Source organism: Ceratotherium simum, chromosome 16 (assembly GCF_057802395.1).
Source record: "Ceratotherium simum simum isolate JZ-2026a chromosome 16, ASM5780239v1, whole genome shotgun sequence".
Classification (NCBI taxonomy): Eukaryota; Metazoa; Chordata; class Mammalia; order Perissodactyla; family Rhinocerotidae; genus Ceratotherium; species Ceratotherium simum.
Window position 1 is genome coordinate 13718057 of NC_141915.1, and position 21487 is coordinate 13739543.

Here is a 21487-nt window from a genome sequence, read left to right on the forward strand (position 1 = left end):
CTAAATGCAATGTGGAATCCTCAATTGGATTCTGGCCCATTAAAAGGACATTATTGGGAAAATTGGCAAAATTTGTAAAGGTTTGTAATTGGTTAATAGTATTGTATCGGTTCTAATTACATGGTTTTGATAATGGTACTATGGTTATGTAAGATGTTGATATTAGGGGAATATGGGTAAAGGGCTTATGGGAACTGTCTACAACTTTTCTCTAAGTCTGAAATTATTTCAAAATATAGAGGTAAAAAAGACAAAAATTTGCTTTTTATGTCTTACTGATTATTTTAAGTATAAAGATATAAGTTTATAAGGATACTGATTGATCAGCTGGGAAGAGAAAGAATATAACCTATTAGCTCCACACAGTATAACAAATCTTGAGGCCAAGAGGAGAGCACTGTAGTGACTTCTTTGTGAAGTAAAACAGTTTGCTTCAGGCAAAATGATTTGTTTATAGCCTCTCTATAGCACTTGAGCAAAGCAGCTAACACTAGGAGAGGTTCCAATGCCTTAGAATGGCTGTTTTGTTTTTTTATTCCTGTGAGGAGGACCAGCCCTGAGCTAACATCCAATGCTAATCCTCCTCTTTTTTGCTGAGGAAGACTGGCCCTGGGCTAACATCTGTGCCCAACTTCCTCTACCTTATATGGGATGCCGCCACAGCATGGCTTAACAAGTGGTGCGTCAGTGCGCGCCCGGAATCCGAACCGGCGAACCCCGGGCTGCCGCATTGGAGCGCGCGCACTTAACCGCTTGCACCACCGGGCCGGCCCCTAGAATGGCTGTTTTGAAGCTAGCGTTTCTTACATGCTTTCTCCAGTGAAGATCTTACTGTTCTGGCCTAAGAGTTTATGGTGAGTCATTCAGCGTTCCTGGAATGTGTCCTGGGTCCTGTCAAGCCATTTCAAAAAACAGAAACCATCCTCCTCCCCTCCTTTTCAGTCTGGTTAGGAAAGCTGTGCACTAAAGCACCACCTGGGAGGTTGCACTGTGCAGTGGAAAGAGCATAGGTTCCCAAACGCTGTGCTAAGGCACACTAAGGTGCTACAGCAAACTCACAGGGGATCTGCATGACATTTTAAGTTTTCAGGAGAAATACCGCAGTACTAGACATTTGCTGGATTCCATGTGAACTGCTAGCTCAGGGTTGTTCAGTTTTAATATTAGATCATGCTAAATTCCTTTTGATGCTATTCGTGGTCGTTTTAAAATATGTCCGTAAATTATTCGATATTCCTCCCTTCAAAAGTGGGTCCTAATTCCCCTCCTCTTCAGTATAGCTGACTGAGCTCTAATGAATAGATTGTGGTAGAAGTGACAGCATGTCACTTCAGAGACAGGTTCATAGAAGGTTTTAAGGCATTGTGACTTCTTCCTTGCCCTGTCTTTCGGATTGCTCACTTTGGGAGAAATTAGCTGCTTTGTCATGAGGACAAAACAGCCTTCTGGCTTCCTGCTAACAGCTGAGACCCCCTCCCAGAGATTCTCTTAGAGCTTCAAAAAATCTGTTTTATCTTTGGTTATATCAACCCTTACTCAATCCTAATGTTACTTTGTGTTTTTCTCTCTAGTCTTTGGTTATGCTAAGTTTGTGTGTTGGTTTAAAATAGTCCATTTTAGGGGCTGGCCTGGTGGCACAAGCGGTTAAGTGCACTCACTCCGCTGCGGTGGCCCGGGGTTCGCTGGTTCAGATCCCGGGTGCGCACCGATGCACTGCTTGGCAGGCCATGCTGTGGCGGCGTCCCATATAAAGTGGAGGAAGATGGGCACGGATGTTAGCCCAGGGCCAGTCTTCGTCAGCAAAAAAAAAAGGGGAGGATTGGCAGATGTGAGCACAGGCTGATCTTCTCACCAAAAATAAATACATAAATAAATAAAAATAAAATAGTCTGTTTTAATAATGATACCAAATTTTTGTATAGCAATTACTGTGTGGTAGTAGTGTTCTGAGTGCTTTATATGTATTAACTCCTTTGTCTTTAGAACAACACTGTGAGGGAAGTACTATTGTTTATTTCCATTTTATAGATGAGGAAACTGAAGCACAGCAATATTAAATAACTCACCCAAGGTCACACAGTAGTTTGTGTCCAAGCTGGGGTTTGGACCCAGTCAGTTTGGCTGCAGAATCCATGCCATTAACCACAGTGCTGTGCTGCCTCTCACTTTGGTTTCTTTCTCTTCCAACTTTATTGAGATATAAAGGAAGTGAAATAAACTGCCCACAGCAAAAGTGTGCAGTTTGATTAGTTTTGACATAACTGTGAAACAATTACCACAAGGAATAACAAACATTTTCATCTCAGTAAGTTTTCTTCATGTCTCTTTTTAATCCATCTCTTTTTCTCTCCACATCCCCAGGCAGCCACTAATCTGCTTTCATTCATTGTAGATTAGTTTGCATTTTCTAGACTTTTATAAAAATGGAATCATAGAGCATATAGTCTCTTTTGTTTGGCTTCATTCACTCAGCATAAAGATTTTGAGATTCGTCTAAAATCTCAGCATGTTGTCGTGGTTTCAATTCTCGTCTAAAATCTCAGCATGTTGTCGTGGTTTCAATTGTTCGTTCCTTATTATTGCTAACTAGTATTCCATGTATCAATTTACCACAATTTGTTTTTTCATTTACCTAATGGTGGACGTTTGTGTTCTTTCCAGTTTTTTGCTATTACAAATAAAATTACTGTACTCAATTGTATATATCTTTGTGTAGTGTACGTTTTTGTTTCTCTTGGGTAAATATATAGAAGTGACTATCTAATGTTAAGAAATTACGAAACTGTTTTCTAAAATAGATACTCCATTTTATTTTATTTTATTTATTTATTTATTTTTTGTGTGTGAGGGGGACTAGCCCTGAGCTAACATCTGATGCTAATCCTCCCCTTTTTTCTTGAGGAAGACTGGCCCTGGGCTAACATCCGTGCCCATCTTCCTCTATTTTATATGGGACACCGCCACAGCATGGCTTAACAAGCGATGCGTCGGTGTGCGCCCGGGATCCGAACCTGTGAACCCCAGGCCGTCACAGCAGAGCACACGAACTTAACCGCTGTGCCACCAGGCAGCCCCTAGATATTCCCTTTTATATTCCCCTGAGTGGTGTGTATAAGAGTTCCAGTGGCTCCACATCCTCATTAACACTTGGTATGGTCAAGTTATTTTTTGTTTATAATTTTAGCCATTCTAATGGATGTGGAGTACATGATGGTTTTATTTTCCATTCCTCTGATGATGAATAATTTTTGAACATTGTTTCAGGTGTTACTGATCATTTCTATATCTTTTGTGAAGTGTCTGTTCACGTATTTTGCCCTTTTGAAAACGGTTGTCTTCTCAGTTTTGAATTTTAAGAGTTCTGTATATAATCTCATTACAAGTTGTTTGTCTGAGAGTGAGCATTCTTGCCTTATTCCTGATCTCAGGGAAACAATGAGATCTTTAATCGTTATATGTAAATGTTTTTTGTAGATGTACTTTATCAATTTGAGTTTTCCTAGTTTTTTGAGATGTTATATGAATTGGTTTTGAATTTTGTCAAACACTTTCTTTTGTATCTATTGAAATGATCATATAGTTTTTCTTGTTTATGCTGTTAATATAGTGAATTACATTGATTTTTCAAATGTTAAACTAATCTTGCATTCCTGGGGTAAACCCTGTGTTGTCATTATATATTATCCTTTTTCTATATTTTGTTGGATCCTGTTTGCTCATATTTTGTTAAGAATTTTTATATCACTAATCATGAGGGATTTTGGTATGTAATTTTCCTTTTTGGAACGTCTTTGTCAAATTTTGCTATTAGGCTTATATAGGCCTCATAAAATAAGTTTGGCAGTGATCCTTCATTTTCTGTTTTCTGAAAAAGTTTTGTAAGATTGGTGTTACTGTTTCTTTCTTGAATGCTTGATAGAATTCATTACTGAAATCATCTGACTCTGGAGTTTCCTTTTGAGGAAGGTTTTTGATAACTTAAATTTCTGTAATAGATAGATAGATGTTCAGATTTTTTTCTTGTGTCAGTTTTGGCAGGTTGTATTTTTCAGGAATTTGTCCATTTCATCTAAGTTCTTGAATTTGCTGGTGTAAAGTTGTTTGTAGTTTTCTCATATTATTCTTTTAATGTCTATAGCAGTAACTCCTTTTTGATTCCTGGTATTGGTGATTGCTGTTCTCTCTTTTTTTCCTGATCAGTCTGATTAAAAGTTTATCAATTTTATTGATCTTTTCTAAGAATTAACTTTTGGCTTTGTTAATTTTCTCTATTGTCTATTTTCTATATTATTGATTTCTGCCTTTTCCTTTCTTCTTCTTACTTTGGATTTACTTTACTCTTTTTCTTCCTAGTTTCTTAGAGTGGAATCTTAGATAATTTATTTTAGATCTTTTCTAATATAAGGACTTAAAGCTCTAAGCTTCTCTAGCTGCATCCTGCGAATTTTGCTATGTTGTATTTTAATTGTCATTTAGTTTAGGATATGTCCTAATTTTCCTCATGATTTCTTTTTTGAGCCATGAATTATTTATGTTTCTTAATTTCCAGATATTTGGGCTTTTCCTAGATGCTTTATTGTTACTGATTTCTAATTTAATTCTGTTATTGTCAGAGAACACACTTCATATATAATTTTGATCCTTTTAAATTTGTTGAGACTTGTTTTATGGCTTAGCATATAATCTGTCTTGGTGAATGTACATGCACTTGAAATTCTTTGTTGTGGGAGCTGTTCTGGGCATTGTATTCTGCAGTTGCTGGATGTCATGTTCTTTAAATGTCAGATCAAGGTGTTTGATAATTTTGTTCAGACTTCTGTATATTTACTTTTTCTTTTATGTCTAGTTCTATCAATTCCTTAAAGGTGGGTGTTAACATCTCCTATAATTTTGGAATTGACAAGTTCTTCCTTTAATTCTGTCAAATTTTGCTTCATATATTTTGGGCTGTTGTCATTATACACATATACAATTATAATTGTTATGAATTCTTGATGAATTGTGGCTTTTATCATTTTGAAATGATAATTTTATGTCTGGTAATACTCTTTGTCTTGAAGTCTGTTTTATCTGATATTAAGTAGTCTTCTTAGGCTTACTATTTGCATGGTATATCTTTTTCTGTTTGTGTACTTTGAACTTATCTGTGTCTTTATGTTTAAAGTATGTCACTTGTAGGCAGCATATAGTGAGGTCTTGCTTTTTTATCTCTTCTTTTTAACTGGAGTGTTTAGACCATTAATATTTAATGTGATTATTTTTGTGTTGAAGGCTACCATTTTAATCTGTTGACTTTTTGACTATATATCTTTGTATTATTGTTTAGTGGTTGATCTAGGGCAAAGTTCCTCAGCCTCAGCACTATTGATATTTTGGGCTAGATAATTCTTTGTTGTGGGAGCTGTTCTGGGCATTGTAGAATATTTAGCAGTATCCCTGGCCTGTACCCACTAGATGCCAATAGCACTCCCCTAGTTTTGACAGTGAAAAACATTTCCAGACATTGCCAGATGTCCCTTGGGAGGCAAAATTGGCCCTGGTTGTGAGAACCAGTGCTCTAGGGATTATTATATATATATTATACCCCTAATATATATATAAACCCCTAACCTTTTAGAGTATTTTTGTAATCTATGTATAGTCTGTAGTCTATTTGTACTATATCATGTAAAAACCTTGCAACTATATAGGTCCCCTCCTCCACCACTGACCTGGATGTTCTCGTTGTCATATGTATTACATGTGCACACATTGAAAATCTCACCAGTGCTTTTTTTTTCTTTTTAATTTTTTGGTGAGGAAGATCAGCCCTGAGCTAATGTCTGTGCTAATCCTCCTCTTTTTGCTGAGGAAGACCGGCTCTGAGCTAACATCTATTGCCAATCCTCCTCCTTTTTTTCCCCAAAGCCCCAGTAGATAGCTGTATGTCACAGTTGCACATCCTTCTAGCTGCTGTATGTGGGACGCGGCCCCAGCGTGGCTGGGGAAGCGGTGCGTCGGTGCGCGCCCCGGATCTGAACCCCGGGCCCCCAGTAGCGGAGCACGCGCACTTAACTGCTAAGCCACAGGGCTGGCCCTCACCAGTGCTTTAGATTTTGCTCTTAACAGTCATACATACTTTAGCAAACTTAAGAGAACCAAAAAGTCATTTATATTTACTCAGATATTTTCATTTCTGTTCTTCCTTCATTCTTCAAGATCCAGATTTCCCTCTGGTATCATTTCCCTTCAGCCTGAAGAACTTCCTTTAGCATTTCTTATAGACTACATCTGCTAGTGACAAATTTTCTTCCATCATCTGAGAATGTCTTTATTTTGCCTTCATTTCTAAAGGATATTTTCCCAGGATATGGAAACCTGAGTTCACAGGTTTTTTGTTGCAAGATGTTGTTCCACCGTGTTCTGGCCTCTGTGGTTTCTAATAAGAAAGATTGGAATCTTTCCCTGTATGTAATAGTTGCTTTCAAGACTTTTTCTTTCTTTTTTTTTTGAATTGTGGTAAAATACCTGTAACATAAAACTTTCCATCTTAAACATTAAATGTTCTGTTCAGTATTATTAAGTATATTTGCATTGTTGTGCAACCAATCTCCAGAACTTTTTCATTTTGCAAAACTGAAACTCTATACCCATTGAACAACAACTTCTCATTTCTCCCTAGCCCCTGGCAACTACCATTCTACTTTCTGTTTCTATGAATTTGATGGCTTTAATTCCCTCATGTAAGTGGAATTATGCAGTATTTGTCTTTTTGTGACTGGCTTATTTAACATAATATTCTCAAGGTTCATCCATGTTGCGGTATGTTTCAGAATTTCCTTCCTTTTTAAGGCTTAATAATATTCCATTGTATGTATGTACCACATTTTGTTTATTCATTCATCCACTGACGGACATTTTGGTTGCTTCCATGTCTTGGCTATTGTGAATAATGCTGCTATGAACATGAGGGTACAAAGATCTCTTTGATATCCTGCTTTGAATTCTTTTGGATCTATACCCAGAAATGGAATTGCTGGATCATATAGTAATTCTATTTTTAATTTTTTGAGGAACGGCCATACTGTTTTCCACAGCATGCACCATTTTGCATTTCTGCCAGCAGTGCACAAGGGTTCCAGTTTCTCTACATCCTCACCAACATTTGTTATTTTCTGTTTGTTTGTTTTGATAGTGGCCATTCTACTGGATGTGAGGTGATCAAGACTTGTTCTTTATGTTTAGTTTGTAGCAGTTTGATTATGATGTGTCTAGACATGATTTTCTTCCTGTTTGGGGTTCCCTGATCTTGAATCTAAAAACTCATGTCTGTCACTAAATTAGAAAAGTTCTTTACCATCATTTCTTCAAATAATTTTCTTCCTTGATTTCTTCTCTCCTTCTGAGACTCCAATGACACATATACTAGACCTTTTGTTGCTATCCTACAGGTCTCCTTGAGGCTCTTTTTTTTTTTCTTCTCCCAGTCTTTTTTCTCTGTTCTGCAGATAGGATAATTTCTATTGATCTGTCTTCAATTTTACTAACCTTTTCCACTGCCATTTTTGTTCTGTTGTTGAGCCCATTGAGTGAGTTTTTAGTATTTTTCATTTCTATAATTTTCATTTTTTCTTTTTTATAGTTTATATGCTGAAAATTTTTTTTAATTTCAAGCATGTTTTTCTTTACCTTTTGGAGCATAGTTATACTAGATGATTTCAAGTCTTTGATAAATCCAATATCTGAGTCATCTTGCAGTTAGAATATGTTGATTGTCTTTTCCCTTGAGAAATGGTCATATTTTCCTCATTTTTTCCTATATCAAATGATTTTGGATTGAATCCTGGACTTTCTGATTATGTTGTGTAGACTCTGGGTCCTGTGTAATCCTCTGGAAAATGTTGAATCTCCTTAGGTTCTGACTGCAAGCCAGTTCTGTTTCACCTTTGGTGGGTCCTGGTTCAAATATCACCTCAGTTCTTAAGGCTGGGTTGGGACGGTTCCATGCATGAGTAGCTCAGGGGTGACCCTGAGGCCTGTGTGTGTTCATACCAGAATTAGAATTCCTTCTCTAGCTCTCTTTACTCTGGGATTCTCCCCTCACTCTTCAGCTCCCCCTGGGGCTCCTTTTAGTGGTTCATCTGGCCAGGAAGATGGGGTTTTAGGCCTCTCCATGGTCACTGCAGCAGTGTTGCTCCTTGACTGGGTTCTACTCTCAGGGCAAAGCCATAGAGAGAAAAAGAAAATCGGGAAACTCATCCCGTGCAGCTGCTTCTTCAAATTTTGCCTCTCTCTGCAATTTAGCTGCTTTTGTTTACTTTTCAGAATCCTCAGGTATTTGGTTTTTTGTACTCTCTCTAGAGTTTTTAGCTATAATCAGTTAAATAAGATGATTGCTACACTGCCATGACAGAACTAGAACCTCTATCCTTTTATTCCTTTTTGACACAGGGCTTATTTAGAGGATGGTTTGGGGTTTATTTTTATTTCCAAGAAGTTATATTTAAGGGTGCATCCTTAAACTGACTAAAGATGATGTTTTTACTGATGAAAGATGCAGTTTATCACGATTTTTTAATTTTATGAATCAAAACTTTTATGTGAAGTAGATGAAGAAAAAATAGTTGGAAACTTAAAGACAATTTAATTAAACCAGAGTCCTAGTAGGAGATTCAAAACAGTTTTCTCAGCTTTTGACGGATTAAATGGAGGATTTACGTTAAAAAATTAATTTCCTCAGTGTGCTTCATTTAATGGTTAATTGCATATGATGATAAGTTTATTCTCATTCTTTTCAAATGTCTCGTAAAACATTTATTTAAAACCAAATCAAAACCAAAAAAACTAGACCACATAGAAAATCTCAGGTTCTTCGAAGTGTGACTGTATGTATCCTGGACTACAGACTACAGTGAAGTCGGAAGTTTGGGTGTTATTTTTCCTTTCATCCTCGCAGTCACAGATTTTTACCAGCTTGTGTGCTGGGCCTGCTGAGGGGGTGACTGCCTCTAGCATCAGATACACCGTGCAGGTCATGGAGGCCAACTGGTTTCACTTATCAGAGTCTACTCTTTTTAAAGGTAACTCCTGGTTTATGGGGTCATCTGACTTTTACAGCCACTTATTTAAGTAGAATGGAAGCATACAGACTGCATGATTTGCCTAAAAGTACACAGTTGGAAGCACACACACCTTGCTTCTCGTTTGGTGTTCTTCTGCCCACCTTATACCGCTGGCTGCTTAGTCTGAGTCTCAAAATGGATTTATTGTCAATATATTTTGGAGATTAACAGAAGAGTCAAGACAGAAGTGAGAAAGCTTGGAGATCACTTGAACCTTATTTTGTTTGCAATTTTGGGGGCTCACAGGAAATCCATGCTGATGGTGGTTTTAAGAAAATTATTTAGATTTTGGTTTATCAATTATACGGGTCAAGTTTATTGGTTTGGACAGTTGAGGGAGAGTTGTTAAAGAAAACTAGCCAAATTTTGAAACAGAATTAGAGAAACTACCACAAAGAAGTGAGGGTGGTGGTTTTGGGGATGCTGTCATTGTTAGGAATAAGCTATCTTTCCAAGATATGGCTGTATAAGAAGAGTAGTGTACACAGTTTTGTCATTTTGGGTGACTCTGGAGAAATCACATGGCCTAGGTATTTTTTCTTTTCATTAAAAGACTACTGAGGTATTAAACCCAATTTACAAAGCTAGCTTAGAAATTCACCCTGCTTCCAAGATCTACTCTGTATACTTTAAACAGCTTAGTTGAAGTATTTCTTCAAGTAGATTGTTTAAATAAATTGATTTAGGTTTTCATCTGATTTTAAAATGTTTTTCTTAAAATGTTTAAAAAGTGCTATTACTACATTAACAGATAAGAGAGAAAAGAAAAAATAAACCTTAACATAATCACCATTAGCGTTTTGGTGTATTTTCTTTCACTGTTTTTTACATTATGCCTTTTTTTTTTTTCTTTTAATATCTGGCTGTTTTAGGGGATGATTGTGAACTGATATGGTTGCAAGTAAATCAGGGGCCTTCAGTTACACTCACTTGACATTACTCCCTCCAACCCTCTCCTCCCCACTATAATTGTAAGAGAAGGGGTTAATAAGAGCTAATCAGTTGTTGCCTAATTACTAAGTTACTAAGACGTTCCTGCTCCACATTGCACCTTCTCTAGATCATCACGAATTGAGTATAGTTTCTTAAACCTTAGCAAGCATCAAAATCACGTGGAAGACTTGTTAAAACACAAATGCTGGGCCTCATCCCCAGAGTTTCTGATTCAGTAGATCTGGGGTGGGCCTAAGAATAAGGATTTCTAACAAGTTCCCAGATGGTGCTGATTCCACTAGCCCAGGACCACACTTTGAGAACCATTGGTTGTAGACAGTGATTTTCAGTGATCCTCTGAATATCACTGTCCTTATTCCGATTAATCAAGAGTTGACTCCAGTTGAAATCATAGTTTAGATATTTTGTGCTAAGATTTTCATACCAAGCATTTCCCCAGGTTGCTATAGAGTCTTTATTTTAACTTAAAAATTACACAAGTGATGCATGCTCATTAAATCAAAATCAGGAAAAAAATAAGCTAAAAGAAAAACTAGTTATGAATTCTATCAGGGTTGATATTTTAGTGTATATCCTTCCAATATCTCAATAGATAGTTAGACGAACAGTCAGTCTATCTATGGCCATACCACCTTGAATGTCCTCAATCTTGTCTGATCTTGTGGAACCTAAGTAGGGTTGGACCTGGTTAGTACTTGTGTGGGAGACAGACACAAAACTGTGTGTGTGCGTATGTATGTATGTATATACACATTCACACACAAATATAGCTAATAAAAAATGAGATTTAATAATGTGGTTTTAGCCTTTTTTTACCTGCTATATAATGAATATCTTTTTATGTTGAATATAGATCTAAATAATTTTAATTGATGCAAAGTTTTCTAATGTGTGTATATATTATAATTTATTTAATTCTCCTTTGTTGGTCTCTTAAGATTTTTGTTCCAGTTTTTCATTGTTAAAAATAATACTGTGTTGACTTAGTACATATGTTTCTCTATATTTACTCAGTTATTTTCTTTTTCTTTTTTTTTTTTTTCATGAGGAAGATCAGCCCTGAGCTAACATCTGTTGCCAGTCCTCCTCCCTTTTTTCCCCTTTTTCTCCCCAAAGCCCCAGTAGATAGTTGTATGTTATAGTTGCACATCCTTCTAGTTGCCGTATGTAGGACGCTGCCTCAGCATGGCTGGACGAGCGGTGCACGCCCGGGATCCGAACCCGGGCCACCGGTAGTGGAGTGCATGCACTTAACTGCTAAGCCACGGGGCCGGCCCCCTACTCAGTTATTTTCTTAGGATAATAATCTGCATGTATAATTGCTGTGGAAAAAGTTATGCACTTTTGAGAGACAAAAAAATGTATTCTAGTTTAAATTTGTATTTAGTTATTGGTATGATTTATTGGCCATTTTATTTATCTTTGTGAATTACCTATTTATATCCATTGCTCATTTTTCTATTGGGTGCCCATCTTTTCATTTTTATTTGTAAGATCTTTTTATTAGAATGTAAATTCTTTGTCATATGTTTAAAATATTTTCCCACGGTTTGTTTGACTTACATCTTTATTAGGTTCATTTCCCCCACCTACCACCCCTTGTAAAACTTTAACACATTTCTGGAGTTAGATGCTGCCCAGAATGCTAAACCATCATTTTTTAATGGCTGTGTGATATTTCTTTGAGTTGAGTGTATCAGAATTTACTTTATTAGCTTCAGTTTTTAGGGGCCTCAAAGAAGGCCTAAGTGTGTCATTGGTGCTTTGTTTTCAGCTTCTCTTCTTTCTTTCTTTAACCAGATGCTAACCCTGAGGTGACAATGACAATGCTTCGCTGGATCTATACGGATGAGTTGGAGTTCAAGGAAGATGATGTGTTCCTGACGGAGTTGATGAAACTGGCTAATCGGTTCCAGCTCCAGCTCCTTGGGGAGAGGCAAGTCACAGCAGATGTATTCAAGCACCTCAGATGGTGGTGGCTGAGCTTTAATTATGCCAGGCTCTGGGGAAACAGCTGCTTCTGCTCATGTAAATAACTTTTGCAAGGTGTTCTTTTCAAGGCGATAGTGGGGAGAGAATTTTATCTCCCTTGCTTTGTTTTATCTTATGAGCTAAATTTTGCCAAAGCTTTTAGGTATTTTCTTTTCTTTACTGGTTTATTACTTGAAATTTCATAATTGTGTGAACTGATAAACTGAATATGAAATAATATAATCCTGTGTCCAAACTCTCAACTTTCCCTCCTATACGTTTTCCTTTGACATTTTATTCTGCTTTTTGATATATCTGCTTGGATGAAGTCCTTGGTCATAGTCTCTTTGTTAGAAATGCCTAAATTAATACATACACGTTAATGCCTAAATTAATACATGAGAGTATGGCTCAATAAGTTTCATAGGCGGTGTTTCTGAGATCTCACTTCATTTGTTACTGGTTTTTAGGTTCCCAAGGAGATAGCCTGCTATGTGTTTTATATTGCATTTTCTCAGTTGCTCTCCCAAGTTGGCCTTTTAGAATAGCAGAAAACAAAACGTTCACCAAATGGTGTCAGGCAAAAAACCCTTTTGTTTCTGTTGGAGATGTGGCCCTTGGAGGTCAGCTTGGTTGATGAGTGTTTTTTTACATCATTTAGTGATCTTTGTATTCTCCTGGGTGTGTGAAGGAGTAGTTTCAGCCATCAAGAGGCACTCTGCCTGTTGTTGTGTTGCCCTCAGAGAGCTGAGAGAGACCTGGCTGCTTAGAGCCGCCTGCTGTGTTTTCACTGTGGGGCTGAGGTTTCCCAGGGGATGGCCCACCACGCACACGTGAGTCAGGGCACAGGTTTCTCCTGACTACCTGTGACTGATGTGGGCTTGACACATTTTAATACCTAAAGCCAATAACTAAGAAACAATCAAACAGGTCTACAATTTGTAGGCACATACATTGTTAGGTTAGCAGAGCTAACTTCACTGTCAAGGCCTTGCAATAAACTCTTTTGTTTGTTTGGGTGAGTTTTTGAACCAGCTGAGAGTGAAATGAGAATAATTTTAATTAGAGTGTGATTTATATCTCCCCCCCCCCCCAGATTTCCTGAGCTTTCTCCCATTGACCTTGTCAAACTTGCTATAAATTAAATTGTTTGATAAAAACGCCCTGGGATTGGAGTAGTTTAGATAATTGTAATCTGTATAATGGATTCCTTAATTAAAATGTTTGTTGTTTATTGACTGATTAGGCTTCATAACTATCAACATTGCCAGATGCTCAATTTTGTATTGTTGGATGTGGGCATTAAGTTGTTATCTGTTGCGGCTTTGTTAAGAGCTGGGATGGAAGAGATGCAGGAGTGGAGTCAAATGTTGGCTTTTAGAAGGTTGCAGAGTGCCCACTGCTGCCTGCAGGAGAAATGACACATTTGAGATAGTAAGTGAAAGGGCTCTGATGCAAATGTGTGCAGTTAAATATGAAGCAAGTGTTGCTCATTTTTGTAATGTAAGGATCTCGGATTGGGAATGCTATCCCAGTTTAATGAAAAGGAAGTTTTTTGGTAAGTATTATCAGGAAAATACTCTTTAAAAAAAAAAAAAAAAGAATCAATAGTGTATGCTAAAAATTGACAATTAATATAATTTTTTCCTGATTATAAAATACATGTTCAGGGCCAGCCCCGTGGCTTAGCGGTTAAGTGCGTGTGCTCCGCTGCCGGCGGCCCAGGTTCGGATCCCTGGCGTGCACCGACGCACCACTTCTCTGGCCATGCTGAGGCCGCGTCCCACATAAAGCAACTAGAAGGCTGTGCAACTATGATATTCAACTATCTACTGGAGCTTTGGGGGAATAAAATAAATAAATAAAAATTATTATTTAAAAAAAAATAAAATAAATGTTCAGGGTATGGTATTTGGAAAATATAGAATGATATAAAGAAAAAAACTGTCATCTAATGCCTACCCAGACTAGGGAAACTAAAGAAAAAATAAGCAAGTGGGACTTGATCAGATTAAAGAGCTTCTACAAGACAAATGAAACCAGAATCAAAATAAACAGACAACCCACCAGCTGGGAGAAAATATTTGCAAAACATATATCTGACAAGGGGTTAATCTCCATAATATATAAAGAACTCACACAACTAAACAACAAAAAAACAAACAACCTGGTCAAAAAATGGGCAGAGGAAATGAACAGACACTTCTCCAAAGAAGATATACAGATAGCCAATAGGCACATGAAAAGATGTTCAACATCACTAATCATCAGGGAAATGCAAAGCAAAACAACACTAAGATACCACCTCACGCCCGTTAGAATGGCTATAATCACCAAGACAAAAAACAACAAGTGTTGGAGAGGATGTGGAGAAACAGGAACCCTCATACACAGCTGGTGGGAATGCAGACTGGTGCAGCCTCTATGGAAAACGGTATGGAGATTCCTCAAAAAATTAAAAATAGAAATACCCTATGATCCAGCTATCCCATTACTGGGGATCTATCCAACGAACCTGAAATCAACAATCCAAAGAGGCTTATGGACCCCTGTGTTCATTGCAGCATTATTCACCACAGCCAAGAAGTGGAAGCAACCCAGGTGTCCCTCGACTGATGATTGGATCAAGAAAATGTGGTATATATATACAATGGAATACTACTCAGCCATAAAAAAAGACAAAATCGTCCCATTTGCAACAACATGGATGGGCCTGGAGGGTATTATGTTAAGTGAAATAAGCCAGAAAGAGAAAGACAAACACTGTATGATCTCACTCATATGTGGAATATAAACCAACCCATGGACAGAGAAAACCGTATTGTGGTTACCAGGGGCCATGGGGGTAGGGAGTGGGCACAAGGGGTGAAGGGAGACATATATATGGTGATGGACAAACAAAAATGTACAACCCAAAATTTCACAATGTTATAAACTATTAAAACATTAATAAAAAAAATAAAACTGTCATCTGTAATTCAACCACTGTTAACCTTTTGTGGTTAGCTTTTCCGTAATTTTTCCACGTCTCTCGTGTTCATGCACATGGGATTGATAGCAAAACTAGGCAGGAATTTGTAGGATGCTTAAATATGCTTGATTTCGTACTTTAAAAATCAGGTTTATTGGGGCCGGCCCTGTGGCGTAGCGGTTAAGTGCATGTGCTCCGCTGCTGGCGGCCCAAGTTCGGATCCCGGGCGTGCACCTACCCACCGTGTGTCAGGCCATGCTGTGGCGGAGTCCCACATAAAGTGGAGGAAGATCGGCAGGATGTTAGCCCAGGGCCAGTCTTCCTCAGCAAAAGAGAAGGATTGGCAGACGTTAGCTCAGGGCTGATCTTCCTCACAAAAAAAAAAAAAAAATCAGGTTTATTGTTTTTGTGCATCTCTATCCTTTTTGTACTCTACAGTTAAAAACATGTATTAACAACAACAACAAAATCCCTTCAGAGGAAAGTTAGTCTGTCTTGCTACTTTTCAAAGAGAAGATATGAACTGAGAATCTGATTTTTAAGTAAGGTTACATGTTCTTCAGTTGTGTGAATCATGTCAGTTACTATTAATAGGCTATCCAAATAGTGAATGGCACTCTGGGGATCCTAGAGTTCAGTGAGAATGAAGTGTCTGCCAGTTGTAACAAAACATCTGTCCTCATGAAACATAGTTGAATATCTTGATGCAGTGTCATTTGGCAGTAGAAAGGAGGAGAATGGAATTTTCACTCTTAGCGTTTGTCTGTAAGTGTGTTTTGTAAAGTGCTCTAGAAATGTGAGTCAGTGCTCCCCGAGATTATACCATGTGTTATGACGTTAGAATGGCAAGACCGTGGATGTTTGTCATTATAAAAGTGGTAAAAGTTTCATATATCTGAAAAGAGGACTTTTCTGCTGGAATGCTCTGATTTCATAGCCGAGGTTAGAATGACTTCATCAAACATGAGTTTAGGGAAACTAGTGGTCCAGCAGAGGCTCGGAGATATAACATTGTTAGTCACTATTATAGTAACTTATTTAGATGTTTAACAGTATGATTTAAAAGTGCCCTGGGGGAGATGCTTCTTTACACCAAGTCAGCTATGTTACTTAAAAACAAAGTACTGAAGCATAGGTCTTAGAATAAAATAGGTGCCTGCATTTACTGCTGGCTGGAGAAGTGACTCCCAGATTATTCTTGCTTCTAGCCAACGGTCTCTTTTGTGAGGTTTTGAAAGTTTGTTCCTCGTTCTTCCTAGTTCTTTCTCTTGATTCTCCTCCTTTCTTCCCCCATCCCCCACTCCTGTGGTTTTTCTCCTCTTCCTTTAACTAAACCTCATCTGTTAAAATTCGGAATTATCTGCTAGCCAGTCAGTTATTCTTATTTGTAATAGAACTAAAACACATTCATATTAGTTATTATATTATGCAACTTCCTTGAGAAGGACCTCAAACTTACGAGTGTACCTATTATGTACCTCATGCTGTGCAAAGTTTATATAGTTGTCCTTTATCTTGCAGAACACACAGAGATCCTCTAAACCTCTGAAATAGAGTATTATCCTTATTTTTACAGAGGAGGAGATAGGGGCATAGAGAGCTCATGTAATTTGACCTTTAAAATTCAGTCAATCTCAGCTCAGGTCTTTCTTATCTCACAGTTCATTTTGCCATCATTACATTCTGCCCTTGTGATCAGGAAAAGGTTTTTGTGGGGGCTCTGGGACAGAGGAAGCAATAGTGGGGTGTCAGGGAATACTCCTGAGACCATATTAGACCTCTGTGCTGCCCTTGGAGGTGAACCTGATTTGTAGGGAGATGGAAGGGGGAGAAGGAAGGAGATGCCACCGGCCTCCTTCCCCCCAACCCTGGTTCTGTGGAGGCTCACTAAGGTTCCCAGGAATTCTGGGGTGGTGGAAGCCTGGGTCTTCCCAGTGCTGCATCTTCTAGGCTAAGATGTGTGCCTGCTTTGTGCTACCAGAGGCCTGCTTGCCTGTGTACAGCCCTCTCTTCCCTGGCATAGTTGGTGCTTTCTTATTAATGATTGTGAGAGTCCTATTGTTGTTGTTACCAGGCTTTATGGGACATCTGTTGTAGTCAGTTTTTCTCTGTCTTGGTCTACTATGGTTTGACTCTTAACTCAGTTGTTTCTATACATGATAGGTTATTTAAATAGGCTTTTTAAAAAACAGTTTTATTGAGTTATAATTAACATACCATACAGTTAACCTTTGGGATAAGGAGGTGTTACTTTATTGAAGCATAGAGCCTCATATTTGAAGCTATTTCTAAGCCCCCCTGGTTGCATAGTGGAGTTGTGCTAGTGGCAACTGCAAATGTGTCCTATACAATTAAATGTCAAAGGACTGAACTTGATCCATTGTGTGTTTGATTTTATAATTGCCTGTGTATATGATCAGCGAGTTTCATGTGATTACTTTAAAGGCACTTGCTGGGTTATGCTTTTTTTTTTTAAATTGCAGTAACATTGGTTTATAACATTATATAAATTTCAGGTGTACATCATTATATTTCGATTTCTGTGTAGATTACATCATGTTCACCACCCAAAGGCTTATTACAGTCTGTCACTACACACATGTGCCTAATCACCTGTTTTGCCCTCCTCCCTCCCCCCTTCCCCTCTGGTAATCACCAGTCCAATCTCTATCTCTGTGTGTTGGTTGTTTTTATCTTCTACTTATGAGTGAGATCATACGGTATTTGTCTTTTTCCCTCTGACTTATTTTGCTTAGCAGAATATGGGGTTATGCTTAATATGTTTATATACAGATTATTTTGATTCTGACCAGAATGAACAATATAATATCATAATGAAATTCTAATACTTTTAAAATATGGTAGCTCAGCTATACTTTATTCATAACTTCTTTGCTTAACCTTACATTTTAGTGTTTTTGGACATAGCCAGCCAGTACACAGATGATCGCTTTGGTTTGTTCATTTATGAATGTATTTGTCCTAATAACACTGTTCATTATTAATATTCTCTTGTAGATGTGAGAAGGGTGTTATGTCTCTGGTGAATGTCCGGAACTGTATTCGCTTCTATCAGACTGCGGAGGAACTGAATGCTAGCACACTGATGAACTACTGTGCAGAAATTATTGCAAGTCATTGGGTGAGTGAGAGACTGGGGGGTGTGGACAAAGCACCCTCACTGGAAGTCAGAAGACCTGGGCTTGGGACCTGGTTCCATAGAAAGTTACCTCTCTGGCCCCTAGTCTCCTCTTATTACAAAATTGAAGGCTAAGTAGTTGCATCTGATGATCTGTGAGATTCTTTTTGGTTGTAAAAGTCTCATAGTTCTGATTTCAGAGTGGAGAGGCAGAAGATAGCTCAGGTCAAGAAACAGGCTTAGAATGAAAGCACACCTGCCTTCACCCTCCAGCTGCAGAAGCTGCAAATGAGCCATGGGAGAAGGTGCTGCTGTGGGGCCAGCAGGCCCGCGGTGCTCAGCAGCACCATTTCAGGGCTTTGCCTGGCTGTCTCCATTGTGTGGGGAGCATTGTTAAATTTAGATTTGCCTGTCTTAGGTAGCTTTCATCATAAAGAACAGCTTTTGCATTTCTTTGTTATGTTGTCTATTTTGCATTTTTTAAAAAATCATGGCTAGTGCTATGTTTTATAACCTAGTTTCTGCAAATTGTTTGGTATTCAGTAACATTAGGAAGAAAAGTGTCTAAGAGAACTGAATTTTAAAGAATTGAAACAGGAATGGTAAGCTTTCTGCTAAAATAGTAGAAATTTAGAGATGTGCCATAGTAGGGACCAGCTATGACTCAGTGGAGTGAACTGTTTGTAGAAGTTCTGATTAGTTCAGTGATTGCCGTCTTTGTAGGGTAGGGGTGGGGAAGACTCTATTCTCCTCTGGAGGGCTCCTCATGACTGCATGCTTGTTGGGTGTCAGTGTTGCTCATGGTTTTCTGTCTCACTGAGAGGCACCGAGGTGCTATGGTAAAGAGGACAGGCTCGGGAGGTGGACCTCTGGGCTCCAGATCCTGGCTCAGCCATTTACATTCTGTGTGACCCTGGGCAAGTTATTTAGCCTCTTTATGCTTTACTTTCTTCATCTGTAAAGTGAGGATGATAATAGTACCTACCTCATAGGGTTTCTTTGAGGATTAAATGAGTAGGGAAATGTTAAGCCCTTTAAAGTAGGGCCAGACACATTCCAAGGGCTTCTTAATAAATGTCAGTTGTTGTTATGGTTGATATGTTGAATCTGTTCTGCTTCTTACTATCTTTTTAATCCTTAGGATGATTTACGAAAGGAGGACTTCAGCAGCATGAGTGCCCAGTTGTTGTACAAAATGATCAAATCTAAGACTGAGTACCCCTTACATAAAGCTATCAAAGTAGAGAGAGAAGATGTGGTCTTCCTTTATCTAATTGAAATGGATTCACAGGTACTGTAGCTGTTTTTTCCATTTTTCATACCTTTTCCCAAAACTATACTTCACTTGTAATGCTCCTCACTTCTTCCTGAGCAATCACTGGCACAGTTGTTAATGTATATATTTCTACTAGTAGTCTATTCAAGGTAATCTGAGCTTTTTTTTATCATGCGCCTCAAAATTCTTCCAGCCTCTGCCCATTGCCCCATTCCAAAGTCACTTCTGCATTTTCACATGGTTGTTACAGCAGTACCTAATTTCCAGTACTAAAATCTGTTTTACTTTTCTTTGCTGCTGTGAGAAATTACCACAAACCTAGTGGCTTAGAACAACATAAATTTATTACCTTATAGTTTTGTAGGTTGGAAGTCCAGGACAGGCATCATCCGTCTAAAATCAAGGTGTCAGCAGGCTGTGTTCCTTTCTGGAGCCTCTAGGGGAGAATCCATTCCCTGCTCGTTTCGGAGAGGAATTGTTGGCAGAATTCAGTTCCTTGTGGTTATAGGACCAACATCCCTATTTCTTGCTGGCTATAAGTGGATGGCCATTCTCAGCTTTTAGAGGCCACCACATTCCTTAGCTCATGGCCCCCTTTCTCCATCTTCAAAGCCAATAATGGTGAATCAGGTCCTTCTCGTGTCACATCTCTCTGCTTCCCTCTTTCACTTTTAAGGACTCATGTGATTAGATAGATTGGGCCCCCCTGGAAAATTCAGGACACTCTCTCCTTCTCAAGGTCCTTAACATTAATCATATCTGCAAAGTGCCTTTTGTCATGTGAGATGACATATTCACAGGTTCTGGGGATTAGGATGTGGACATCTTTGGGGGCTATTATTCTGTCTACCACATTGCTTTAGGAGAAATGCAATTGCTCTTGTCAGATGAGAGTGTAGTATGTTTTATCCTGGCTGTCCAGTGTGTGGGGAAGACTTGAAACGGCTGGGAGGAATTAGATAGTTAAGCCGCAGTCTTTCATGAAAAGGTTAGCTGTTTCCCCTCAGGCTCTCTGAATCTCTGCCCTGGCACTTGTGTTCCTAAAGCACTGTCTGCATGTACCCCGTGGTCCTTGCCTTGTCTTCCATGGTGTTTGGTCTGCTCTGTGATTCCCCATTAATTCTGTGGTCCCCGAAAGGCGTGTGCCCTGAGGAGGCTTGAGAGAAGTTTGTGAATTGAGTTGAATTTGGAGAGTAAACAGTGTTAGATCACTAAAATTTGACATTTGTATAAGAGATGATATTTAAGACTCAAAGTGGGAGAGATTAAAATCAGTTGTATTCTCTACTGGCTGGGTACTAATTTACAAATTTACCTGTGCAGCTCCCTGGGAAGCTGAATGAAGTGGATCATAACGGGGATCTTGCTTTGGATCTAGCGCTTTCACGACGACTAGAGAGTATTGCCTCCACGCTGGTTAGTCACAAAGCTGATGTGGACATGGTGGACAAGAATGGCTGGAGCCTGTTACATAAAGGAATCCAAAGAGGTAGGAAGAGTGTATATTTTTCTCTGCGGGCAGTTTTACTTTTATCCAAGTAATTTTTGAGGACTTTCTGACCCTGTTCGACAAATTCTCAAAGGCTTCTTGAGAGGCTTGTACTCACAAGCCACATGATTTAGAATTTGTGATCAGTGGGTCAGAGGAAAGACTGAAGAGCTACTGCCTATGCCTTGTTGGTTAGGCTCTTCATAGTATCAACGGGGGCCCCAGAAGAAAGGCTAGAAAGATGGTACTTTCAGAAGAAGTACCTTTTACTTGTAAGCAGTTGATATGTTTGCTTAGTCAATATATCACTTTCTCCAGGAATTGTGTTAGGAAGACTTTACTTATATCGGTTACTGTAAGAGAGGGAAAGTATCAAAACCATGAATGTGGGGCCGACCCCGTGGCGTAGCAGTTAAGTGTGTGCGTTCTGCTGCGGTGGCCCGGGGTTTGCAGGGTCAGATTCTGGGCGCGGACCAACGCACCGCTTGTCAAGCCATGCTATGGCGGCGTCCTTTATAAAGTAGAGGAAGATGGGCACGGATGTTAGGTCAGGGCCAATCTTCCTCAGCAAAAGAGGAGGATTGGC

The 21487-nt window shown here is 38.7% G+C and overlaps 1 protein-coding gene across 1 annotated transcript in view; it reads left to right on the top strand.

Moving 5' to 3' along the window:
- Positions 1-21487, top strand: part of ANKFY1 (ankyrin repeat and FYVE domain containing 1) — a 92533-nt gene that overhangs the window by 32934 nt on the left and 38112 nt on the right. The window contains exons 4-7 of the mRNA XM_014789661.2: positions 11856-11991; positions 18016-18139; positions 19278-19427; positions 20736-20901. Coding sequence (XP_014645147.1) covers positions 11856-11991; positions 18016-18139; positions 19278-19427; positions 20736-20901 — 576 coding nt within the window. The remainder of the gene's footprint in view (positions 1-11855; positions 11992-18015; positions 18140-19277; positions 19428-20735; positions 20902-21487) is intronic.